The sequence below is a fragment of the Oncorhynchus clarkii genome, chromosome 16 (genome assembly GCF_045791955.1).
Source record: "Oncorhynchus clarkii lewisi isolate Uvic-CL-2024 chromosome 16, UVic_Ocla_1.0, whole genome shotgun sequence".
Classification (NCBI taxonomy): Eukaryota; Metazoa; Chordata; class Actinopteri; order Salmoniformes; family Salmonidae; genus Oncorhynchus; species Oncorhynchus clarkii.
The window spans coordinates 42,107,036-42,127,202 of NC_092162.1; the positions used below are offsets into that span (position 1 = coordinate 42,107,036).

Genomic DNA, 20,167 nt, shown 5'->3' on the forward strand with positions numbered 1-20,167 from the left:
TAAGAGAGAGAATAAGAGAGAGAGAGAATAAGAGAGAGAGAAAATAAGAAAGAGAGAGAGAATAAGAGAGAGAGAGAAAATAAGAGAGAGAATAAGAGAGAATAAGAGAGAATAAGAGAGAATAAGAGAGAATAAGAGAGAGAAGGGGAACAGAACAGTCTTTCCTTTTGGAAGCGTAGTGTTTCTCCCCCCATAACAGGACCCAGCGTCCCTCTTGATTAACAACGAGAGTCTGCCTCATTCAACCAGCCATAAATATGCTAATCCGAAGGTTACACCTCTCTGCCTCCAGTAAATATACTGCCTTTGATGCTTCTGGCCTAAAGGTTTGTGGGATCGCTTCTCAAATGAAGCGTCGGGCTAGGAGCCGGACGCCGACCACCCTTTGTCACTGTAAATCAGCAGAGCTTGGCAAAGCAGAGAGGAAAACACACTAAACAGGAACGTCTTTCGCTCTCTTTCTCTCGGTCTCTTCGCCTCTCGCTGTGTGCGGTCGATTGATTTGCTTTGCCCGATCCAAGTTAATAAGCCACAACACAGCAAGTGGTAATTGAAAATCTTGTGTGACATTTCAGACACACGGACAAGCAAAAATGCAATCAACAGGGCTTGGCAACAAACACCACTGTGTAAGTAAGGTGGGCGTGTCAGATTGGACACTGTGATGGGGCGTACGTCTGACATGTTGGTGTGTAGTTGGGGGAGGTTTGAGGTGGATAACGTGTTCTACATAGGTTTGTAGTTAACATCCCTACAGCTCCATGTGTGTGTTATGGAGACAGAAAAGTGCTGAGGGGTTTCCTGGGCCCAGCCCAGTCCAGCCCAGCCCGGCCCGGCCCGGCTCGGCGGTTTGTGTTTTGTGCAGCCTGTGACATTCCTGAGCTGCTTTGTGGTGACAGCAGCCTGTGTGTGTGTGGAGGCAGAGCGGCTGGAGATACATTGCCTTAATTAGGCCACGATGCCACAGGTGCTCCCTATTTGCAGAGAGACAGAGAGAGAGAGAGAGAGAGAGAGAGAGAGAGCGACTGCCTGCTGGTTCACTGATCCATCTCCAAAGACAGAAACAAGGGGTTGTGGATAGTTTCTATAGACTAGAAGAACAGGGAAATGTGAAACACATATCCTCTATGTCCTGAGAGTAGACCTCCAGAATGAGGGTGGGATCACAACTGCACATGTTGGGACAGGGGGATATTTGATGCAATCAAAAGATTAGATATCACCAATCCACTCAGCACCAAGCAATCCGATCCCTACTGTACTTATAGTAGATGGCTTTATCTATTTTGTAGTGAAATGCTGTATAGATGTGGTAAAGAGGTCAATGGAACTCAACCAAAAGAATGGAAATGCCATGGAAACGAGTGGGGGAATGATACCGTGGGGAAAGATCACGAATCTCCTCATTGCCCCACAGGCAAAATTTGCTTACATTTAGGCTGTTTACATGTGTATTTCACACTATGTTGAGGTTAAAATCAGAGTATAATGCTGTATGGATGTCAACCCCAACACATGTTCATGTCATCATCACCAATCAATTGCATTACAGTTAAAAAAGATTTTGACTACCTCCACAGATTTCTGTATGCTAGCTATGCTACCCGTTTATACAAACGGGAGTTAGCATTTAGCAGTCAATTCTTCTAAACCGGATAAAGGACAACTTCTAAATGTTATCCAGTGAAAACAGCCAAATATATCAACATCTGACTTTAGTAACCCACATTGTGGGCCTCTTATTATACGCCAATCATGACGGAGTGGACAAATATCCACCTGGTTCGATCAGATTTGTATCTGGCGTCCCTCTTCTATCGCCAACGGTCTGCGGTCCATTGACCTCTTCACCACCATCTATAGGCTAACCTTAAGCACTAACTCTCTGCATGGAAAGGTTGCTGGAATGCTCTTGGTGGAATGCTAGATACCCACTCTGTCCTCTCAATCAGTTAGCATAGCCAAGAAACCAGAACTTTGGCATCCCACTTCAGAATTCTACTAATGTAGAGAATCCAGTCCAATCCAATCCCACTCCCCTGGACCAGTATCCAGAGAATCCCTACTGGCTGATCCTAACTGGGAACGTGATGGGGATTGGAATGGGAATCCTGCCCATCCCATCCTCATGCTTTGTCTACAGCTTCCAGCCCCAAAGCTCTGGATGGTCACGTTGCTGTAACCCCCGCTGATAATCCAGGGATTGTGTGTAAATAAATAGTGTTCAGTAACTGTTTTATTACATTAAGACTTGGCAATAAGCCCCCACATCCCCCAGTCACTCACCCAGGCTCTCCCCTAGTCTCTCCCCTGGTCTCTCCCCCGGTCTCTCCCCCAGTCTCTACCCTAGTCTCTCCCCCAGTCTCTCCCCTAGTCTCTCCCCCAGTCTCTCCCCTAGTCTCTCCCCCAGTCTCTCCCCTAGTCTCTCCCCTAGTCTCTCCCCTAGTATCTCCCCTAGTATCTCCCCCAGTCTCTCCCCCAGCCTCTCCCCCAGTGTCTCCCCTAGCCTCTCCTCCAGTCTCCCCCAGTCTCTCCCCTAGTCTCTCCCCCAGTCTCTCCCCTAGTCTCTCCCCTAGTCTCTCCCCTAGTATCTCCCCTAGTATCTCCCCCAGTCTCTCCCCCAGCCTCTCCCCCAGTGTCTCCCCTAGCCTCTCCTCCAGTCTCCCCCAGTCTCTCCCCTAGTCTCTCCCCTAGTATCTCCCCTAGTCTCTCCCCTAGTCTCTCCCCTAGTCACTCACCCAGTCTCTCCCCTAGTCTCTCCCCTAGTCACTCACCCAGTCTCTCCCCTAGTCTCTCCCTTTCCTCACCCACATCGCTACCATTACCCCATTTCTAAAATAATGGATGTTAAGAGAGACAAAAGTACATCAATAATTCATCAAAAACTCAAATGTACTGTCACGCTTGAGTGAAACAGTGACTATTTAACAATTGGCCCAGTTTTCCTTGATGATTTGTTGTTCTAGAAGACAGAGAAATATATTGTGAATCTCCCAGAGAAGAACAAACAGGCCTAGTTTCTGAGCTCAGAAGGGAGCTATACTTGGCTGGCTTGTGTCTTACTTCCAAGCAAACATAGCTTGTTTGTTCTGTTGTGGTGGCCGGCCTGGTCTGGCATAGTAACTGAATTAGCAGGAAGTGGAGAGAGAAGAGTGCCAGGGCGCTCCCTTTAGACATGTGTGCCTCCTTCAAGTGTATGTGTCTGTCTACCCACATGCGTATGACTGTGAATATGGGTTATGAATATGGGTTATGAGGGCACTAGGGGTTGGCTGTGACCGGGGCAGTTGGCACTCAATGGTCCCATTTGTATGGGTCTTTTAGTAGTCTGGAGAGGTGCCCACAGTGGCAGCTGCCATGCCGCTCCACACAGACACACGTGCACGCACACGCACATGCACACACTTCATAGGGGCATGTCATAAACTACAGATGTACCCCTCATCATTTCTTATTCATTCATCTCTTGCAACACTACTGAATGGACAAATGGAGACTCAAGTCCACTTCAAAATGTTGCCCCTTTGTCGATAAGAAGCAAAAGATGTAGCTAAAAGATGAACACCTACAGTAGTTTTACAATGATGCTTCAGTTGATAAAAACTGCAAAGCCCTTATCGTCAGATCAGAAAGGGGACATGGCTACTTTGACTGGTGATCTGTGTAAAGATCATTATGTTAAAGGTGCCATATGCAGAAATGACCCGGGTGCTAAAATTCTAATAGTTCACCTAACCTCCGTTTATGTGACAAAACAAGCAAATAATCATTGTACCATCTAAACCGCTGTGAAATATATATTCAATAACCAAAAATATAGTATTTTCAGCTGTTTGAACCTGGTGTACAAAACTGAAAGTAAAAGACGCAAAAAACAAAAACTTAAGAACAAGGAAGCATGGAAATAGAGCACATATACTGAACAAGAATATAAACACAACAGTTTTTACCATTTTACTGAGCTACAGTTCATATAAGGAAATCAGTCAGTTGAAATAAATAAATTAGGTTCTAATCTATGGATTTCACATGGCTGGGCAGGGGCACAGCCATGGGTGGGCCTGAGAGGGCATAGGCCCACCCATTTGGGAGCAAGGCCCAGCCAATCAGAATTAGTTTTTTTTCTCACAAAAGGGCTTTATTACAGACAGAAATACTCCTCAGTTTCATCAGCTGTCTGGGTGGCTGATGTCAGACAATCACACAGGTGAAGAAGCCGGACGTGGAGGTCCTGGGCTGGCATGGATACACGTGGTTGTGAGGCCAGTTGGACGTACTGCCAGTTGGACGTACTGCCAAATTCTCTAAAACGATGTTGGAGGTGGCTTACGATAAGATAAATTAACATTCAATTCTCTGGCAACAGCTCTGTTGGACATTCCTGCAGTCCGCATGCCAACTGCATGCTCCCTCAACACTAGAGACATTGTTTTCTGACAAAACTGCACATTTTAGAGTGGCCTTTGATTGTCCCCAGCACAAGGTGCACCTGTGTAATGATCATGCTGTTTAATCAGCTTCTTGATATGCCACACCTGTCAGGTGGATAGATTATCTTGACAAAGGAGAAATGATCACAGGGATGTAAACAAACGTGTGCACATCATTTGAGAGAAAGAAGCTTTATGTGCGTATGGAACATTTCAGGGATCTTTTATTTCAGCTCATGAAACATGGGACCAACACTTCACATGTTGCATTTATATTTTTGATCAGTATTAGAACAGATCTACTGCCTCTTAAACTTGCTTTTAATGAGAATGACAGCTCTGTAACTCACATTTCAATGTGAATTTGGTCAAAAAGTTACACATGTCAGATAATGTTACAGACCAAAGAGAGATTCCCCCTGATTCCTTTCATGGCATACATACTGTATCACTATCAATCCTGTCTGTGTCCTTGGTCTGCTCCTCCTCACTCAAGACATCAAAGCAACACAAAGCACGACAGAGACCCACGCTCTTAGAAAAAAAGGTGCTCTCCAGAACCTAAAACAATTATTTGGCTGTCCCCATAGGATAACCCTTTGAAGAACCCTATTTGGTTCCAGCTAGAACTCTTTTTTTGTTTATTGATGGAACCTAAAAGGGTTTTTACTTTGAAACAAAAAGGGTTCTCCTACGGGGACAGCCAAAGAGCCCATTTTGGAACCCTTTTTTCTAAGAGTGCAGTAATGCTAATGTGGACTAGAGGGAGCAGAGAGGGGAGATTGAGAGGGGAGGAGAGCAGGGAGTGGAGAAGAGACTAAGAGTGGATGGAGCGAGGGGAGACAAGAGGGAGAAGGGTGCTCCCAGCTGGGTGTTCATCAGACTGTCCAACACTCTCTCTCCGGTGAAGGGCAGCACCCCCCACGTCTCTACCAGACAGACAGTAATACCACTGGCTTTACTAGTTACACAAGGCCAAGAGTGAAGATATGAATGATGTACCTACAGTAAACCAGTGTTTCCCAACTCCAGTCCTCGAGTACCCCCAACAGTAAACATTGTTTTTGCTGTAGCCCTGGACAAGCACTGTGATGAACTGTATCAATTTTCCTCATCACTTCACTGATCCTCTGACCAATTCAAGTCTTGCTGGCTTCTCTGAATCACATTGCACCGAGGCCTGCATGATGAAAGCAGGGTCAGACGGGGTCATCCCTGTAGCTCCTACACTCTTAATTCACCCCGGCCTCAGTGACCTCACCCATCAACATCCCATTTATAGCGCTGCTCTTTCTCCCTAGATATAGTCTCCTGATAGAAAAGGCTATGGTGATTTGCTATCGTGGCCCTTTTCCTGGCCTCAGAAGGAATGTGAAGCTCACGCTCCTCTAACAGAAACATCAAACATGCGCCAGGGTTTTAGACTAATGGACTTCAAAGAAGCTACAGAGAGCAGGGGGTCTGAGTTTGGAGGGAGGTGGTGAAACAACACAGCAATACATTACAGGGTTTTTGGTTCCAGGCAGGAGCTAAGTCTGTGCTCGTCTGTGTAGACGCTCCCTTAGCCTCCACATGTCCAAAGAAAATACAGCCGACGCAGTGGTTTTTCTGTTCAAAGTTGTTATTGCGATTTGTGACTCTGCCTGGATGCTTCTCGTGTCGCCAACTGAACAGGTATAACGTCTGTAAAAAACCTCTCCGAGTAAAGGAATTTTCAACTGTAAAACCTGTGGGAAACGGTTTTCATTCAACGTTACGCAGTCATAGCGTTCCCGTCAAATATCTGGCGGCATCTCTCCACTGTCACATTTTCCAGACTGTACACGTTCCAAAAGCAACGAAAGGAGTCGAAGACAGCTGCTATGCCGTATCCAACCCTCTCGTGCCCTCTGATCTACTGTGGCAGTGTGCTGATTGGCAGATGGCGATAGTTACACGACCACATACAGAGTCAGGACAGAGCCATCGCATAGCTGAGAACAATGAGGAAGAAGAGACATTGAATGATTTGTGAATGAAATGTTACTACATGTTGAACCATTTAAAGACAGATCAGACAAAGGGAATAAGAGACCATTGCATTTAGCATTTCAAGATGTTATGATACTGTATCATTGTGCTCAGTGCTACCTGGTCTCTATGGACTTTCAGTACTGTATCAGGATTGGAGTATGTGGGTAGAGTTTGGGGAACAGAGAGAAGGAGAGAGGGGGAGAGAAAGAGAGATGGAGAAAGAGAGAGGGAGAGAGAGAGAGAGAGAGAGAGAGAGAGAGAGAGAGAGGAGGAGAGAGAGGAGGAGAGAGAGAAAGAGGGAGAGATAAGGAGAAAGAGAGAGAAATAGAGAGAGAGAGAGAGAGAGAGAGAGAGAGAGAGAGAGGAGGAGAGACTTACCATGTGGTAGTTGACTATTTCCTGGAGGCTCTCCCCACACTTCTCCAGACACTCCTGCAAGGAAAACAAGCCACAATAGCTTCAGTATATTGTATTACAGCATTTTAACAAGATTAGAGACAGAGAGGGATCCTGTTCCCTTTGCTAATGCTGCCATGCCAAGTATAATTTCATTTCTATTGTACAAATAGTCAAATTAAGTTAGCATTTTCCAATTTTACTGATGGATTTTGTCACTCATATTGTAAAGACAGAATGGAAACATAATTGCAGGCCTAACTCTTTTCCATGTTTTCAATGGAAAATACAAATAAGTTTAACGAGATCCTCAGAATTAGACAAGAGGGTGAACCAATTGGAGAGCCATGCACTAGCAGGCCTTTAATACCACTTAATGTTGGCGGCAACGAGTCTACTACTTCTGGCGTAAACTCAGCTCTCATGGAGAAAGTTCTGGAGGACGCTGGTCCTGGAACCCTGACCAAGACGTAGGCCTACCGTCGTAAGCCTCCACTCCAGGCCTGATCCTTCCACTGACACTGACTAATCCATTCGTAGAGTAATCAGGTCCACACACAGACTTACTCAGGCACGCGGTCAGAGAGCAGGAAAGCACTACTTCCAAGATTAAGCACTACGCCGAGCCCGGCCCCAAGACATTCAAGCGTGTTTTACCACGTACAAAAAGGCTAGTTTGTGCTTTGTGGGAATACATTTTACGTGATGGACTTAGATATTATTACATTTATATTTGAGCCATTTGGCAGATGTTCTTATCCAGAGAGACTTACAGGAGAAATGAGGGTTAAGTGCCTTGCATAAGGTCACATCGGCAGATTTTTTTACCTAGTTGGCTCGGGGATTCGTACCAGCGACTTTTCCGTTACTGACCCAGCGCTCTTAATTGCTAGGCTACCTGCAGAAAGTCTAGGTGTGTTGTGTTGTATATGATTAATATCCAGTAAATAGTGAATAAGTGCATAAGACAGTATAACAAAGTTATGAGGCTATAACCTAACACGTGGAAGACAACTCATTACACCTTACATTAGACATTGTGGTACATGACATTCCCCGATCCAACTGAACCTCACCGATATCATCTCATCCTTCTTGCATTGTTGGGACAGGTCCCGGATCCCGTTCACAAAGAGTTTGTTGGCGCTGACATACGCCTTCCCTGCCTCGATCATCCCACTGCATAGCTTCACCAACTAGGGGAGGAGAGAAGAGAGAAAGAAGTGCAGCGAATGAGGTAGGGAGAGGAAATTAGGGTACGCATACAGAGTAGCAAATGATACACCTCTCTACATACAGTACAAATCGATTCCAATCTTAAATACTGTGCACAGTGGAGGGACTTTCTCTGGCCTATAAATTAACTGGTGAAATAAAAACATTGAATGGGCCGTCCATTGTGATTATGTCACGGAGATGAAACCTATGGCTGAATCCTGAGGACAGCCACTTGATTTTGTACCCCCTCAGATTCGAGGACGTCCGTAAGGACAGAGCTCCTGTAGCATACTACAGCGTCCCCCTTTCCACAGCAAACAGCCAAATCATATTCCCACACAGAGATTCCCAACCTAACCATTTTGTGCATTTCAACACATGCTCGCCACACTTGGCGACTACGCGTGTCCTACGGCTGCATGTTGCTTTTGGCCCCTCAATTATCACCCATAGTAATGTGTGGTGTGGTGGAGCACATTCTCATGTGGCTTGTTATGTTACCCCATGACATAAGCATGCAACTAACACACATGCCACTAATGGGGGGGGAGATGCGGTCCAGGACTGGGGTTAACAGTGTGGATTTCAGTGTAAAGACTTTTTGGTTGCAACCACAAAGATTCATCTATAAACTGATTTATCTACTCTAGGGTTGCAACATGGACATTTTTGGATAGGACAGAATCTAACTGCCGAAAGAGCTCTCCCAATCCACGCGCTGAAAAATACAGAGCAAGATGACAAGTCACATTTCTAACTTCACAGGAATCTAAAGAGAGGTGGAAGACTTGGACCCTCAGGAGTCACCAAAGGCCTGTCACAATGTTTACCTTCTGACAGCTGAACTGCCACGTAGCCTGATTTATGGTTCACTACAATGTGTGTCGTTTCTTTCTACATTCGCAAGACATTGAATCAAGGCCAGCCCCTCTCTCTCTCTCACCATTCTCAAGCAACCGGCCATTTCCACACAGCCCCTAGCCAGACTCAACTCAGGGCCGGCCGATATGGTATCCTCTCACGCTAATTCCTAGGGCGAGAACTAGGAATGGGCTGCCAGTGTTTTCGGTTGAGAGGAGAGTCCCACCTGTTTCCCTACTGAGGGATAAGAAAAGGCGGCAGAGCCAGGATTAGTGGTTTGACAGTGGGTTCATGTTCGGGTAGAGTAATGCCCTTCTGTGTATTGTGATAGTACGCTAATGGATTTGGGCTTCTGGTGAGAGTTAACATGGGTGAGTCAAATTCAAACCCAAACAGTATGAGTCACCTGCAAAACCCTTGGGCATAACACTTGATACATGTTCTCACGTATCTTTTTAATTCAACAATTAATACCAAAAGATGTAAGCTTAAATACAGGTAACAACCTAAATAAAGAAACACCTACATAAAGTGTCTTAATAGAATGTTGGGACACCACGAGCCGCCGGAACCGCTTCAAGGCATCTTGGCAGAGATTCTACAAGTGTCTGGAACTCTATTGGAGGGCTGCGACACCATTCTTCCAGTGTCTGGAACTCTATTGGAGGGCTGCGACACCATTCATCCAGTGTCTGGAACTCTATTGGAGGGCTGCGACACCATTCATCCAGTGTCTGGAACTCTATTGGAGGGCTGCGACACCATTCTTCCAGTGTCTGGAACTCTATTGGAGGGCTGCGACACCATTCTTCCAGTGTCTGGAACTCTATTGGAGGGCTGCGACTGTCACGCCCTGGTCTAAGTATTTTGTGTTTTTCTTCATGTATTGGGTCAGGCCAGGGTGTGGCATCGGGTTTTTGTATTGTGGTGTGTTTTGTCTTGGGGTTTTGGTGTGTATGTATTGGGATTGTAGCTAGTGGGGTTATCTAGCAAAGTCTATGGCTGTCTGTAGTGGTTCTCAATCAGAGGCAGGTGTTTATCGTTGTCTCTGATTGGGAACCATATTTAGGCAGCCATATTCTTTGAGTTTGTTGTGGGTGATTGTCCTGAGTGTCTTGATGTCCTTGTTTGATGTTAGGTGACACAAGTATGGGCTGTTTTCGGGTTTCGTTTATTGTTTTGTTTTGTAGTGTTCGTGTTTAGTCGTGTTTATGTTTGTTTAAATAAACATGGATTGCAATCGACATGCTGCAGTTTGGTCCGACTCTCCTTCACTATATGAAAACCGTTACAGCGACACCATTCATCCAGTGTCTGGAACTCTATTGGAGGGCTGCGACACCATTCTTCCAGTGTCTGGAACTCTATTGGAGGGCTGCGACAACATTCTTCCAGTGTCTGGAACTCTATTGGAGGGCTGCGACAACATTCTTCCAGTGTCTGGAACTCTATTGGAGGGCTGCGACAACATTCTTCCAGTGTCTGGAACACTATTGGAGGGCTGCGACAACATTCTTCCAGGAGAAATTCCATCATCTGGTGTTTTGTTGATGGTGGTGGAAAACCCTGTCTCAGGCGCCGCTCCAGAATCTCACATAAGTGCTTGACTGGGTTGAGATCTGGTGACTGAGAAGGCCACGGCTTACGGTTTACATCGTTTTTCATGCTCATCTAACCACCCCTCGTGCCCTGTGGATGGGGGAAAGTGTCCTCCTATGGTGGCATAGAAATGGGAGCCAAAATGATAACCTGCCCAGCATTTTTATACATGACCCTAAGCATGATGGGATCTTAATTCCTTAATTTAACTCAGGAACCATACCTGTGTGGCAGCACCTGCTTTCAATATACTTTGTATCCCTCATTTACATTTGAGTCATTTAGCAGATGTTCTTATCCAGAGCGACTTACAGGAGCAATTAAGGTTAAGTTCCTTGTTCAAGGGCACATCGACAGATTTTTCACCGAGTTGACTCAGGGATTCAAACCAGCAACCTTTCGGTTACTGGCCCAACGCTCTTAACCACTAGGCTACCTGCCGACCAGTCTCTTTCTTTTTTTAAAACTCAAGTGTTTCCATTATTTGTACAGTATATTAACACCCAAAATCATGACATCTGACGAGCCAAAGAGCCGCATACCCTCACATAATGTCAAACTGAGACATTCTGCACTTTTCACGGTCGTTGCTCATGCCAACAGTGATGATATAGTGAAGGGAGAGCGAAGCAGCAGACTAACCTCCGCAGGCACATCACTCACATAACTCAAGGTCAAACGGAACAGATGGACTGGTGACATCATGAGCATTACCACAAAGCATCAGGCTTCCTCGTTAGAGGGTAACCCAATGCTTTGAAAGCCAGTCTAATGCATTCTAATGTTGTCGGTCCTCTTCCCTATCCCCCCCTGCCCTGCCACGTCACATTTAGCCCACACAAACCTGAGCTGCTGAAACATTAAGCAAGTCGACAGTGTGAGATTATGCTTTCTTTTTTAATCGCCCCCAGTACTCAGTGGTTTAAGTCAGGCCATCCCATTACAAGCATACAGTGTTATACTGATGGGTGTAAATGTACAGTAGTAGGACTCCCCAACTAGCCTACTTGTCCTACTCAAGTTGTCTAGATAGGAGGGCTGCATGCCACTTTGGTAATCAGTGTGTGTGTGTGTGTGTGTGTGCGCGCGTGCGTGCGTGTGTGTGTAAACGGGGCACACCAGTGTAGCAGGTTAACTGGTGTAAATTTGTAGCTGCTATCACCATCATCCTTTAATCCTGCAATATACAGTCCTGTACACTGACTATACCAAACATTAGGGTCCTACTATTGAGTTGCACCCCCCCGTTTGGCCCTCAGAATAGCCTCAATTCGTCAGGGGGATGGACTCTACTCGCTGTCGAAAGCATTCCAATGGGATGCTGGCCCATGTCGACTCCAATGCTTCCCACAGTTGTATCAAGTTGGCTGGATGGTGGACCATTCTCGATACACACGGGAAGCTGTTGAGCATGAAAAACCCAGCAGCGTTGCAGTTCTTGACACAAACCGGTTCACCTGGCATCTACTACCATGCCCCGTTCAAAGGCACTGAAGTCTTTTGTCTTGCCTATTCACCCTGTGAATGGCACACAATCCATGTCTCTATTGTCTCAAGGCTTAAAAATCCTTATTTAACCCTGTCTCCTCCCCTTCATCTACACGGATTGAAGTGGATTCAACAAGCGACATCAATAAGCCATCATCGCTTTCACCTGGATTCACCTGGTCAGTCTATGTTATGGAAAGAGCAATGTTTTGTATACTCAGTGTATATGCCTGGAATTTCATTCCCTTATCGGTGTAGTAGTAGATGGGATGTACAGTAAGCATCAAAATGAACTCCTAAATATGCTGTAATGGATATATCACATGCTTTCTATCAAAATAAAACCATTGAGCACTTGAAGCCAACAGTTAGAAGGACAACAGTGGTTTAGTTAAGAAATGAGGCCCTAGGAGGTGTGGTATATGGCCAAGGGCTGCTCTTATGTACGACAAGAATCGGAGTGCCTGGATACAGCTCTTAGCCGTGGTATATTGGCCGTATACCACAAACCCCCAAGGTGCCTTATTGCTATTATAAACTGGTGAACAACATAAATAGAACAGTAAACACGTTTTTTTCTGGGTCATACCAGGGTTATTGTCTGATATACACACGGCTCAAATGCTGTTTCAACCAATGAGCATCAGGGACCCAAATGGCCCCGTTTATAATATGGCTTATATTATAGTGACAATAGGATCTAGAGGCTAGTTGAAAAGGCTTCCCGAGGAGGATAAAGGGTTATTAAAACAAAGGTTTCTTACCTTGTCTAGTTTCACTTCAATCTCCACCACCTCCGTCTCCACTTCATTAATGTTCGCCCTGCAAGATAAAAAATGTAAAAAAAGGTTTTTATCAGTACAGAGAAGAGTTACATTGTGTTTATCATGATGATTTTTTCCCCACTTCATACACCGTGACTGTACCACACATTTCCCATGTCCTTGGGAAGAGAAGGGAAAGTAACATTCATCTTAGACTGACAGTGATGTTCTTGGATCTGAACACAGACATGTTCGAGCTGAAGCAGGCCTGGGTTTGGGAGTTCTCTGGGGAAGTGTTAACAAGTTAAGTGACAGAGCGAGACGCTGGCTGGGAACAATTGAGCTCAGACATAACAGAGTGACAAGATGTTCAGCAGAGCTGTGGTACAGTCGCACCCCCGAAAAACTCTTCACCTAGTCACTGCCGCCACCCCACCCCAAAGCATATGGGACCTCTGCCTCTGCCCTGCTCTTAGGGAGTGGGTTACACAGTGGCCCACCTCTGTCCCTGCCCTAGCCACTAGCCCACACCACTGTTTATACAAGCCTCAGCTGTGGGTGTGCACGGTGGCGGCTTTCTCAGATTGCTTGGAGACCATATGAAAGGGCGATGTGATGTTGGGGTATAAAGGTGAAGGGCTGTGACATAATTAGAACAACTCAATGAAACAGGTACCGATTCATCTCTAGCCATATCGTCTAAACATCCTCCCATACTTTCTCACGACCCTGTGGGACTGGGAAGGTCACACTTGACTTGAGTCAGTCAGTGTAAATTAGCAAACACATCATCCATTCTTTTTGCCTCTTAGCTCATACAGTCACCTCCAAAAAGGATTTGGCACCCTTGATAAAGATGAGCAAAAAAAGACAGTAAAAAAATAATAATACAAAAATAATAATACAAATGTGGATGTGAATCGGAGTGCCTGGACACAGTCCCTACGTGGGCCAGCCCCCTAGCAATTCAAGTTCCAGCCAATAAACTTTAGCTCCTAGCAATTTGAGTGACAGCTAATAGATGCACACACAGCAGAGAGAGAGAGAGAGAGAGAGAGAGAGAGAGAGAGAGAGAGAGAGAGAGAGAGAGAGAGAGAGAGAGAGAAATGATGTGGTACAGATACCGTATCTACACATAAGTGACGTAGTAAGCCATTTTCGGGTGACCACTTTTGGCTCGTGAGCGCTAGATTCAGAACTACAGTACTAGCTAAAAAGTATGCGAAAGATGAGGTTCACTCTAAAAAGTAGAATGCTTATGCAGACTACATTTTGTTTGATTTCATTTATAAGAATCTTTAGGGGTGCCAATGCTTTTGACAACTATCTTGTTTTAGATTTTTTTATTACTTGTTGAACAAAATCTCCTCCTCTGAGCAATTGTATTAGTTTAAAAGTATATAATTTTCCCATATTATTGAGCATACAATATCGCTCAGTATTTATTTTATACAGTCTTTTTTGCTCATTTATTTATCAAGGGTGCCAATACTTTTGGAGGGTGACTGTACAGCTCCATATTAGCAGAAAGCAGCAGCAAATCTCTAACGTTTTAATTTGGAACAAGAGGAGATAGAGGCCGCAGCGCACAACAGTGCTCTCTCTCTCTCTCTTTCGCTCTCCCTCTCCTCTCTCCTTTTCTCTCCACCCTTCTCGCAATCCTCCCTCCCTCTCTCATCTTCCCTTCTTTTCTCTCACCCTCTCCTACTCACTTCCTTTCCCTCTCCTTCCCTTTGCTCTCTCCATCCCCCTGGCCATGGGTACTGTAGATTAGGCCGGTTGGCTGGCTCAGGCCGCAGTATGCAGGGATCAAGGCTCAGGGGAGGAAGGACGCCACGTGCTCGTCTTCCGCTCTGCCACAGCATTTACTCTTACTACTGTCAGTCAACTGGAGCATGCCTGAATACTATGAACAGGGAATATCAGAAGGTCAGACTTAGATTTGGATTCCAACCATACTCCTGCCTAATCAATACCAAACATGGCTCTATGTTTTATAACCTAAACTGATTCCCCTTTTTATAACCTAAACTGATTCCCCTTTTTATAACCTCAACCGATTCCCCTTTTTATAACCTAAACGGATTCCCCTTTTTATAACCTCAACCGATTCCCCTTTTTATAACCTAAACTGATTCCCCTTTTTATAACCTAAACTGATTCCCCTTTTTATGAACTAAACTGATTCCCCTTTTATAACCTAAACTGATTCCCCTTTTATAACCCAAACTGATTCCCCTTTTTATAACCAAAACGTATTCCCCTTTATATAACCTAAACTGATTCCCCTTTTTATAACCAAAACAGATTCCCCTTTTTATAACCTAAACGGATTCCCCTTTTTATAACCTCAACTGATTCCCCTTTTTATAACCTCAACCGATTCCCCTTTTTATAACCTAAACTGATTCCCCTTTTTATGACCTAAACTGATTCCCCTGTTATAACCTAAACTGATTCCCTTTTTATAACCTAAACGCATTCCCCTTTTTATAACCTAAACTGATTCCCCTGTTATAACCTAAACTGATTCCCTTTTTATGACCTAAACCGATTCCCCTTTTTATAACCTAAACGGATTCCCCTTTTTATAACCTCAACTGATTCCCCTTTTTATAACCTCAACCGATTCCCCTTTTTATAACCTAAACCGATTCCCCTTTTTATGACCTAAACTGATTCCCCTGTTATAACCTAAACTGATTCCCTTTTTATAACCTAAACGCATTCCCCTTTTTATAACCTAAACTGATTCCCCTTTTTATGACCTAAACTGATTCCCCTGTTATAACCTAAACTGATTCCCTTTTTATAACCTAAACGCATTCCCCTTTTTATAACCTAAACTGATTCCCCTTTTTATAACCTAAACTGATTCCCCTGTTATAACCTAAACTGATTCCCTTTTTATAACCTAAACGGATTCCCCTTTTTATAACCTCAACTGATTCCCCTTTTTATAACCTAAACTGATTCCCCTTTTATAACCTAAACTGATTCCCCTTTTTATAACCTAAACTGATTCCCCTTTTTATAACCTCAACCGATTCCCCTTTTTATAACCTCAACTGATTCCCTTTTTATAACCTAAACTGATTCCCTTTTTATAACCTAAACGGATTCCCCTTTTTATAACCTCAACTGATTCCCCTTTTTATAACCTAAACTGATTCCCCTTTTATAACCTAAACTGATTCCCCTTTTTATGACCTAAACTGATTCCCCTGTTATAACCTAAACTGATTCCCCTTTTTATAACCTAAACTGATTCACCTTTTTATGACCTTACCTGATTCCCATTTGAGATATTTAGGCTTACTGACCGCACCCACCAATAATCCTATGTCAGTTTTAAACAGCCCTGTTAATATAATATGATAAGCTCTGCTTTTGTACAGCTATGTTTTTTGCTCGTGCCTCTGAGAGGCAGCATGACAGTGAGTGTTCTTGAAATGTCGTGTTTCTTTTACTCTCCCATGTGTCGGCAATGCGTGATGCTGAAATGGTGACCCATTTATAACAGCAGTTTATTCTCTCTGCAACGTTTACTTCCAAAAGGATTTGTTCTTCTTGTGACTGTGAGCACAGAAGAACGGTAAACACTCTTCCGAGTTCCTACAGTATCTAATCAATAGTGTTGCTATTGATGAACAATTGGTATTGGCAATAAAGGACAACCGTGAAGCATAGACAAGCTAGATAGGAAAGGGCTTTAGTTGAAAAACTCCTGTATAGAGGGCGGGGGCTAGCCTCTCCTGTCAATTGTACAGTATTAGAGCATGATCCCCTGCAGGCAACACGTCTCTCCTCGACAGTAGCCTAGTGGAGCTAACATGGATTGGACCCCCTGCAGCGGTTAGCCTTCCAGATGTTTCTCCCGTTTGATCGGGGGCTGGCTTGGGGGACAGCTGCTCCCCCATGCCCTCGCCCCCCATCGCCCCGTCTCACTACACATGACTTCCATAATGGATGCACACGGCGCCCCCTATGCCTGTTGCCGTGGTAACCAACCCCGCCCCCCCCCCCGAAGTGGGCTACGGTGGATCCCATTGTGGAAGTCCGTCAGTCGACCCCTACTCTACACACAGTCACACCGCAGGTAGTGGAGAGGTTATATGACACAACAGCCTTGACCCCAGCCTGTGTAGCCCAATCAATGGACCACTGCTGTTAATAAGTCATCAACAGACCTTTACTGCCACTCAATATCAATAAACATGTATTCAGTTCCTTTACTCCGTGCCACAAAGAAGTGCTATGTCCACCTCATTGACCTATTTGACTGGACACTTTAATGGCGTGTCCTGATGTCTGATGAAACATGAACAAACTCACACGAGAGAGTGCAGTAGCAGCCACTAACTGGTTTGGGCAGCTTAATGCTGTAGTGCTGGAGGTACTAGCTTGGCCTAGCAGGCAGAATCTGGGAGTGTTTTTTTTCTGACATGGAACATTGCAGATCTGGAGCAGCGTGCATGTGTGTGTGTGTGTGTGTGTGTGTGTGTGTGTGTGTGTGTGTGTGTAGTTGAAAAATAATAAACAGCACTATTGTGCTGAATAAGCGCTTCTCTGGCTGCTGTTGGCCCATTGACATGCTGACTGAGCTTCCCCCAGGGTAAAGGAAGGGAAGGGCTGAGGTGATGTTTACTCCGCCAAACTAACGACTCCAAACACAAAACGCCTTTTGTTTTCCCTTACTTCTTTCATGGGCCACTTCTCATTCCAACTGGATTCACACAGCAGCTACCCTGGAGAGAGTTGAGGTTCTTGGCCGGAGTTGTATTGTGGTGCTGAACATTTGCATTAAGCCTATATGCATAAGAACACCCATACACAGCCAAGCTTCCAAATGCAGTCTGCAGCTCTGTCATGGTCATTAGTAAGCAGGCAGGGCCAGACTGCTATGGACTTGATGGGGGAGAAGAGAGGACAGACCGCTGAGCCAGAGGCCCCTGAGAGTTGAGGGTTGGGAGAGCCAGAACCACCCAGCCTTGCCTGGTGCAGAGCTGACTGGTGGCTGGTGGCCTGCCCTGCCCTGTGTGTGTGTGTAATGAGCAGAGGGTCTGCCGAGGAGAGGAACGAGCCAGAGACAGGACCGAGAATTGAGGTACTGACCCCTGAACATTGACTGAACACCTGAGCCACAACCAAACCAAACGCCAGCTGAGACGCACCAACCTACTGGAAGCCAAACCCAATGGGGGGACCCAATCAACCAATGAACACCCTCAGACAGCCCAGCATGCAAATGAGAGCGAGAACAGCTGTGAAACTGAACAGAGTAGTGGCTTCAAGTGATCCTTTGTGATTAACTGGACTGTTTGATCAACCGTGAGTATACTTGTATGCTGCCCATTGCCCAGTTGATTTTATTTCTCTAGAAATGGAGCCAATAAGCCATCATCAATATTTCACCTTTGATAGCTCTAAAAATCATCATGTAGACAAAAAGGGGACATTAGGGGAACATTATCTGACAGGGTTAACATAATCTGATACGACAGGGGACAGAGAGTGTGTTTCGAGTCAGTTAGTGGGGAGGAGAGTGGGCTATTTGGGAGGAGGGCGGGTCCCTGGTCTGTCTGAGGGCCCTATTGTGTCGAAGGCACTTCCTCTCTGGGGGTCGGCAGCATTTTGTCGGAATATTGATTGCATTAAGAGCTCTGATTGAGACCCTTGTAAATGGCTGAATGGGTGGTTGATGGGTGGGTGGTGGGGGGGGGGGTGTGTCTCTGTCCCTGAGCGTATTGCCTGTACTCCCTTTCCTTTGACCTTAAATTGTATCCAGCGTTATTCTTAGCTAGCTGCTTGTCTCCTTATACCTCACCACCCCATGCCCTGCCCAGACCTCAGCCACTGTGTGATGTAGGGTCAGACAGATGCCCCCAACTATGTCAACTATGCCATTCTTAAACAAATCCATCCTAACCTATTTTCAGAGCTGAACAAAATAGTTGCCTCGAATGCCAACAAAAATACCTTACTACCCCAAACACGTGCAGTAGCTACAGTATCTTCAGCACATTATTTCAATCTTACAAACCCTCAAGTTGCCGAGCTCTCATTTAACTCGTGTTCTTTCCTCTTGAGGGCTTCTATTTCTACCTCTGGCTGCAACTGCTTTCTTTTCTGAGAGTGCTGCACTCAAAAACCCCACTGTAGAACATTACTCACGTCAGTGCTCACGAGACGACATCATAGTGCTGCTGCGTTACCCTCGGACGGCTCTGAGCGCACACTTCTGCACTAACGGCCCCGTAGACCACACACTTCTGCACTAACGGCCCCGTAGACCAGACACTTCTGCACTAACGGCCCCGTAGACCAGACACATCTGCACTAACGGCCCCGTAAACCACACACTTCTGCACTTACGGCCACGTAGACCAGACAGATCTGCACTAATGGCCCCGTAGACCAGACACTTCTGCACTAACGGCCCCGTAGACCAGACACATCTGCACTAACGGCCCCGTAGACCAGACACATCTGCACTAACGGCCCCATAGACCAGACACATCTGCACTAACGGCCCCGTAGACCACACACTTCTGAACTAACGGCCCCGTAGACCACACACTTCTGCACTAACGGCCCCGTAGACCACACACTTCTGCACTAACAGCCCCGTAGACCAGACACATCTGCACTAACGGCCCCGTAGACCAGACACATCTGCACTAACGGCCCCGTAGACCACACACTTCTGCACTAACGGCCCCGTAGACCAGACACATCTGCAAAGCGAGAATGACTCTATGCTTTGATTACACCGTACCGGGAGACAGAGCGTGCTACTGTCTTTCCAGGCGTGGACTCTACCGCGTTTTCGTCACATGGTTACAATGGCTCTTGGTGTCTAAGGTGTCAACCGTGTGTGTGTGTGTCCACCATGTCACACTGCTGTACGTCTACATACAGGACACAGCACAATGTAGAATCCCCTCCACATGCATCTAGAACAGTTTCTCCTCACCTCGTATCCCCCCCATGTTTTCCCCAAGTGGCCAACAGCTGAGTGGCAACAACGTACTGAACTCTGTTTCCAGGGCAATCATCGTAGAGTCGAGACATTCGCACACGCACACACACACACACACACACACACGTCCCTCACAGTTCCCCCTCAGCCCACCCATTGAGTGTTTTGAAGGGAGAGAACCCGAGGACCACCAGGGTCCTACATTACACCACTCTACGGTTGGACGCAAGATACACTGCTGAGTTGGACATCAAGTTGTTCCACTGCTTAGCAAAACCTCGTCTGGCAAACGCGGGAAAGGTGAACAGAAAATGACTGCTTGAAATCCAATGACTATATCAAGAGAAGAAAAGAACGCAATGCCATTGGCTGAGGAAAGAGCAATAGGCCTGTGACTAAATATGACAAAATAATCT

At 45.7% G+C, this 20,167-nt stretch overlaps 1 protein-coding gene across 1 annotated transcript in view; it reads right to left on the reverse strand.

Moving 5' to 3' along the window:
* Positions 1–20,167, reverse strand: part of LOC139368495 (arf-GAP with coiled-coil, ANK repeat and PH domain-containing protein 3-like) — a 73,336-nt gene that overhangs the window by 26,494 nt on the left and 26,675 nt on the right. The window contains exons 2-4 of the mRNA XM_071107463.1: positions 12,770–12,827; positions 7,916–8,035; positions 6,822–6,875 (exon numbers count right to left, since the gene is read on the reverse strand). Coding sequence (XP_070963564.1) covers positions 6,822–6,875; positions 7,916–8,035; positions 12,770–12,827 — 232 coding nt within the window. The remainder of the gene's footprint in view (positions 1–6,821; positions 6,876–7,915; positions 8,036–12,769; positions 12,828–20,167) is intronic.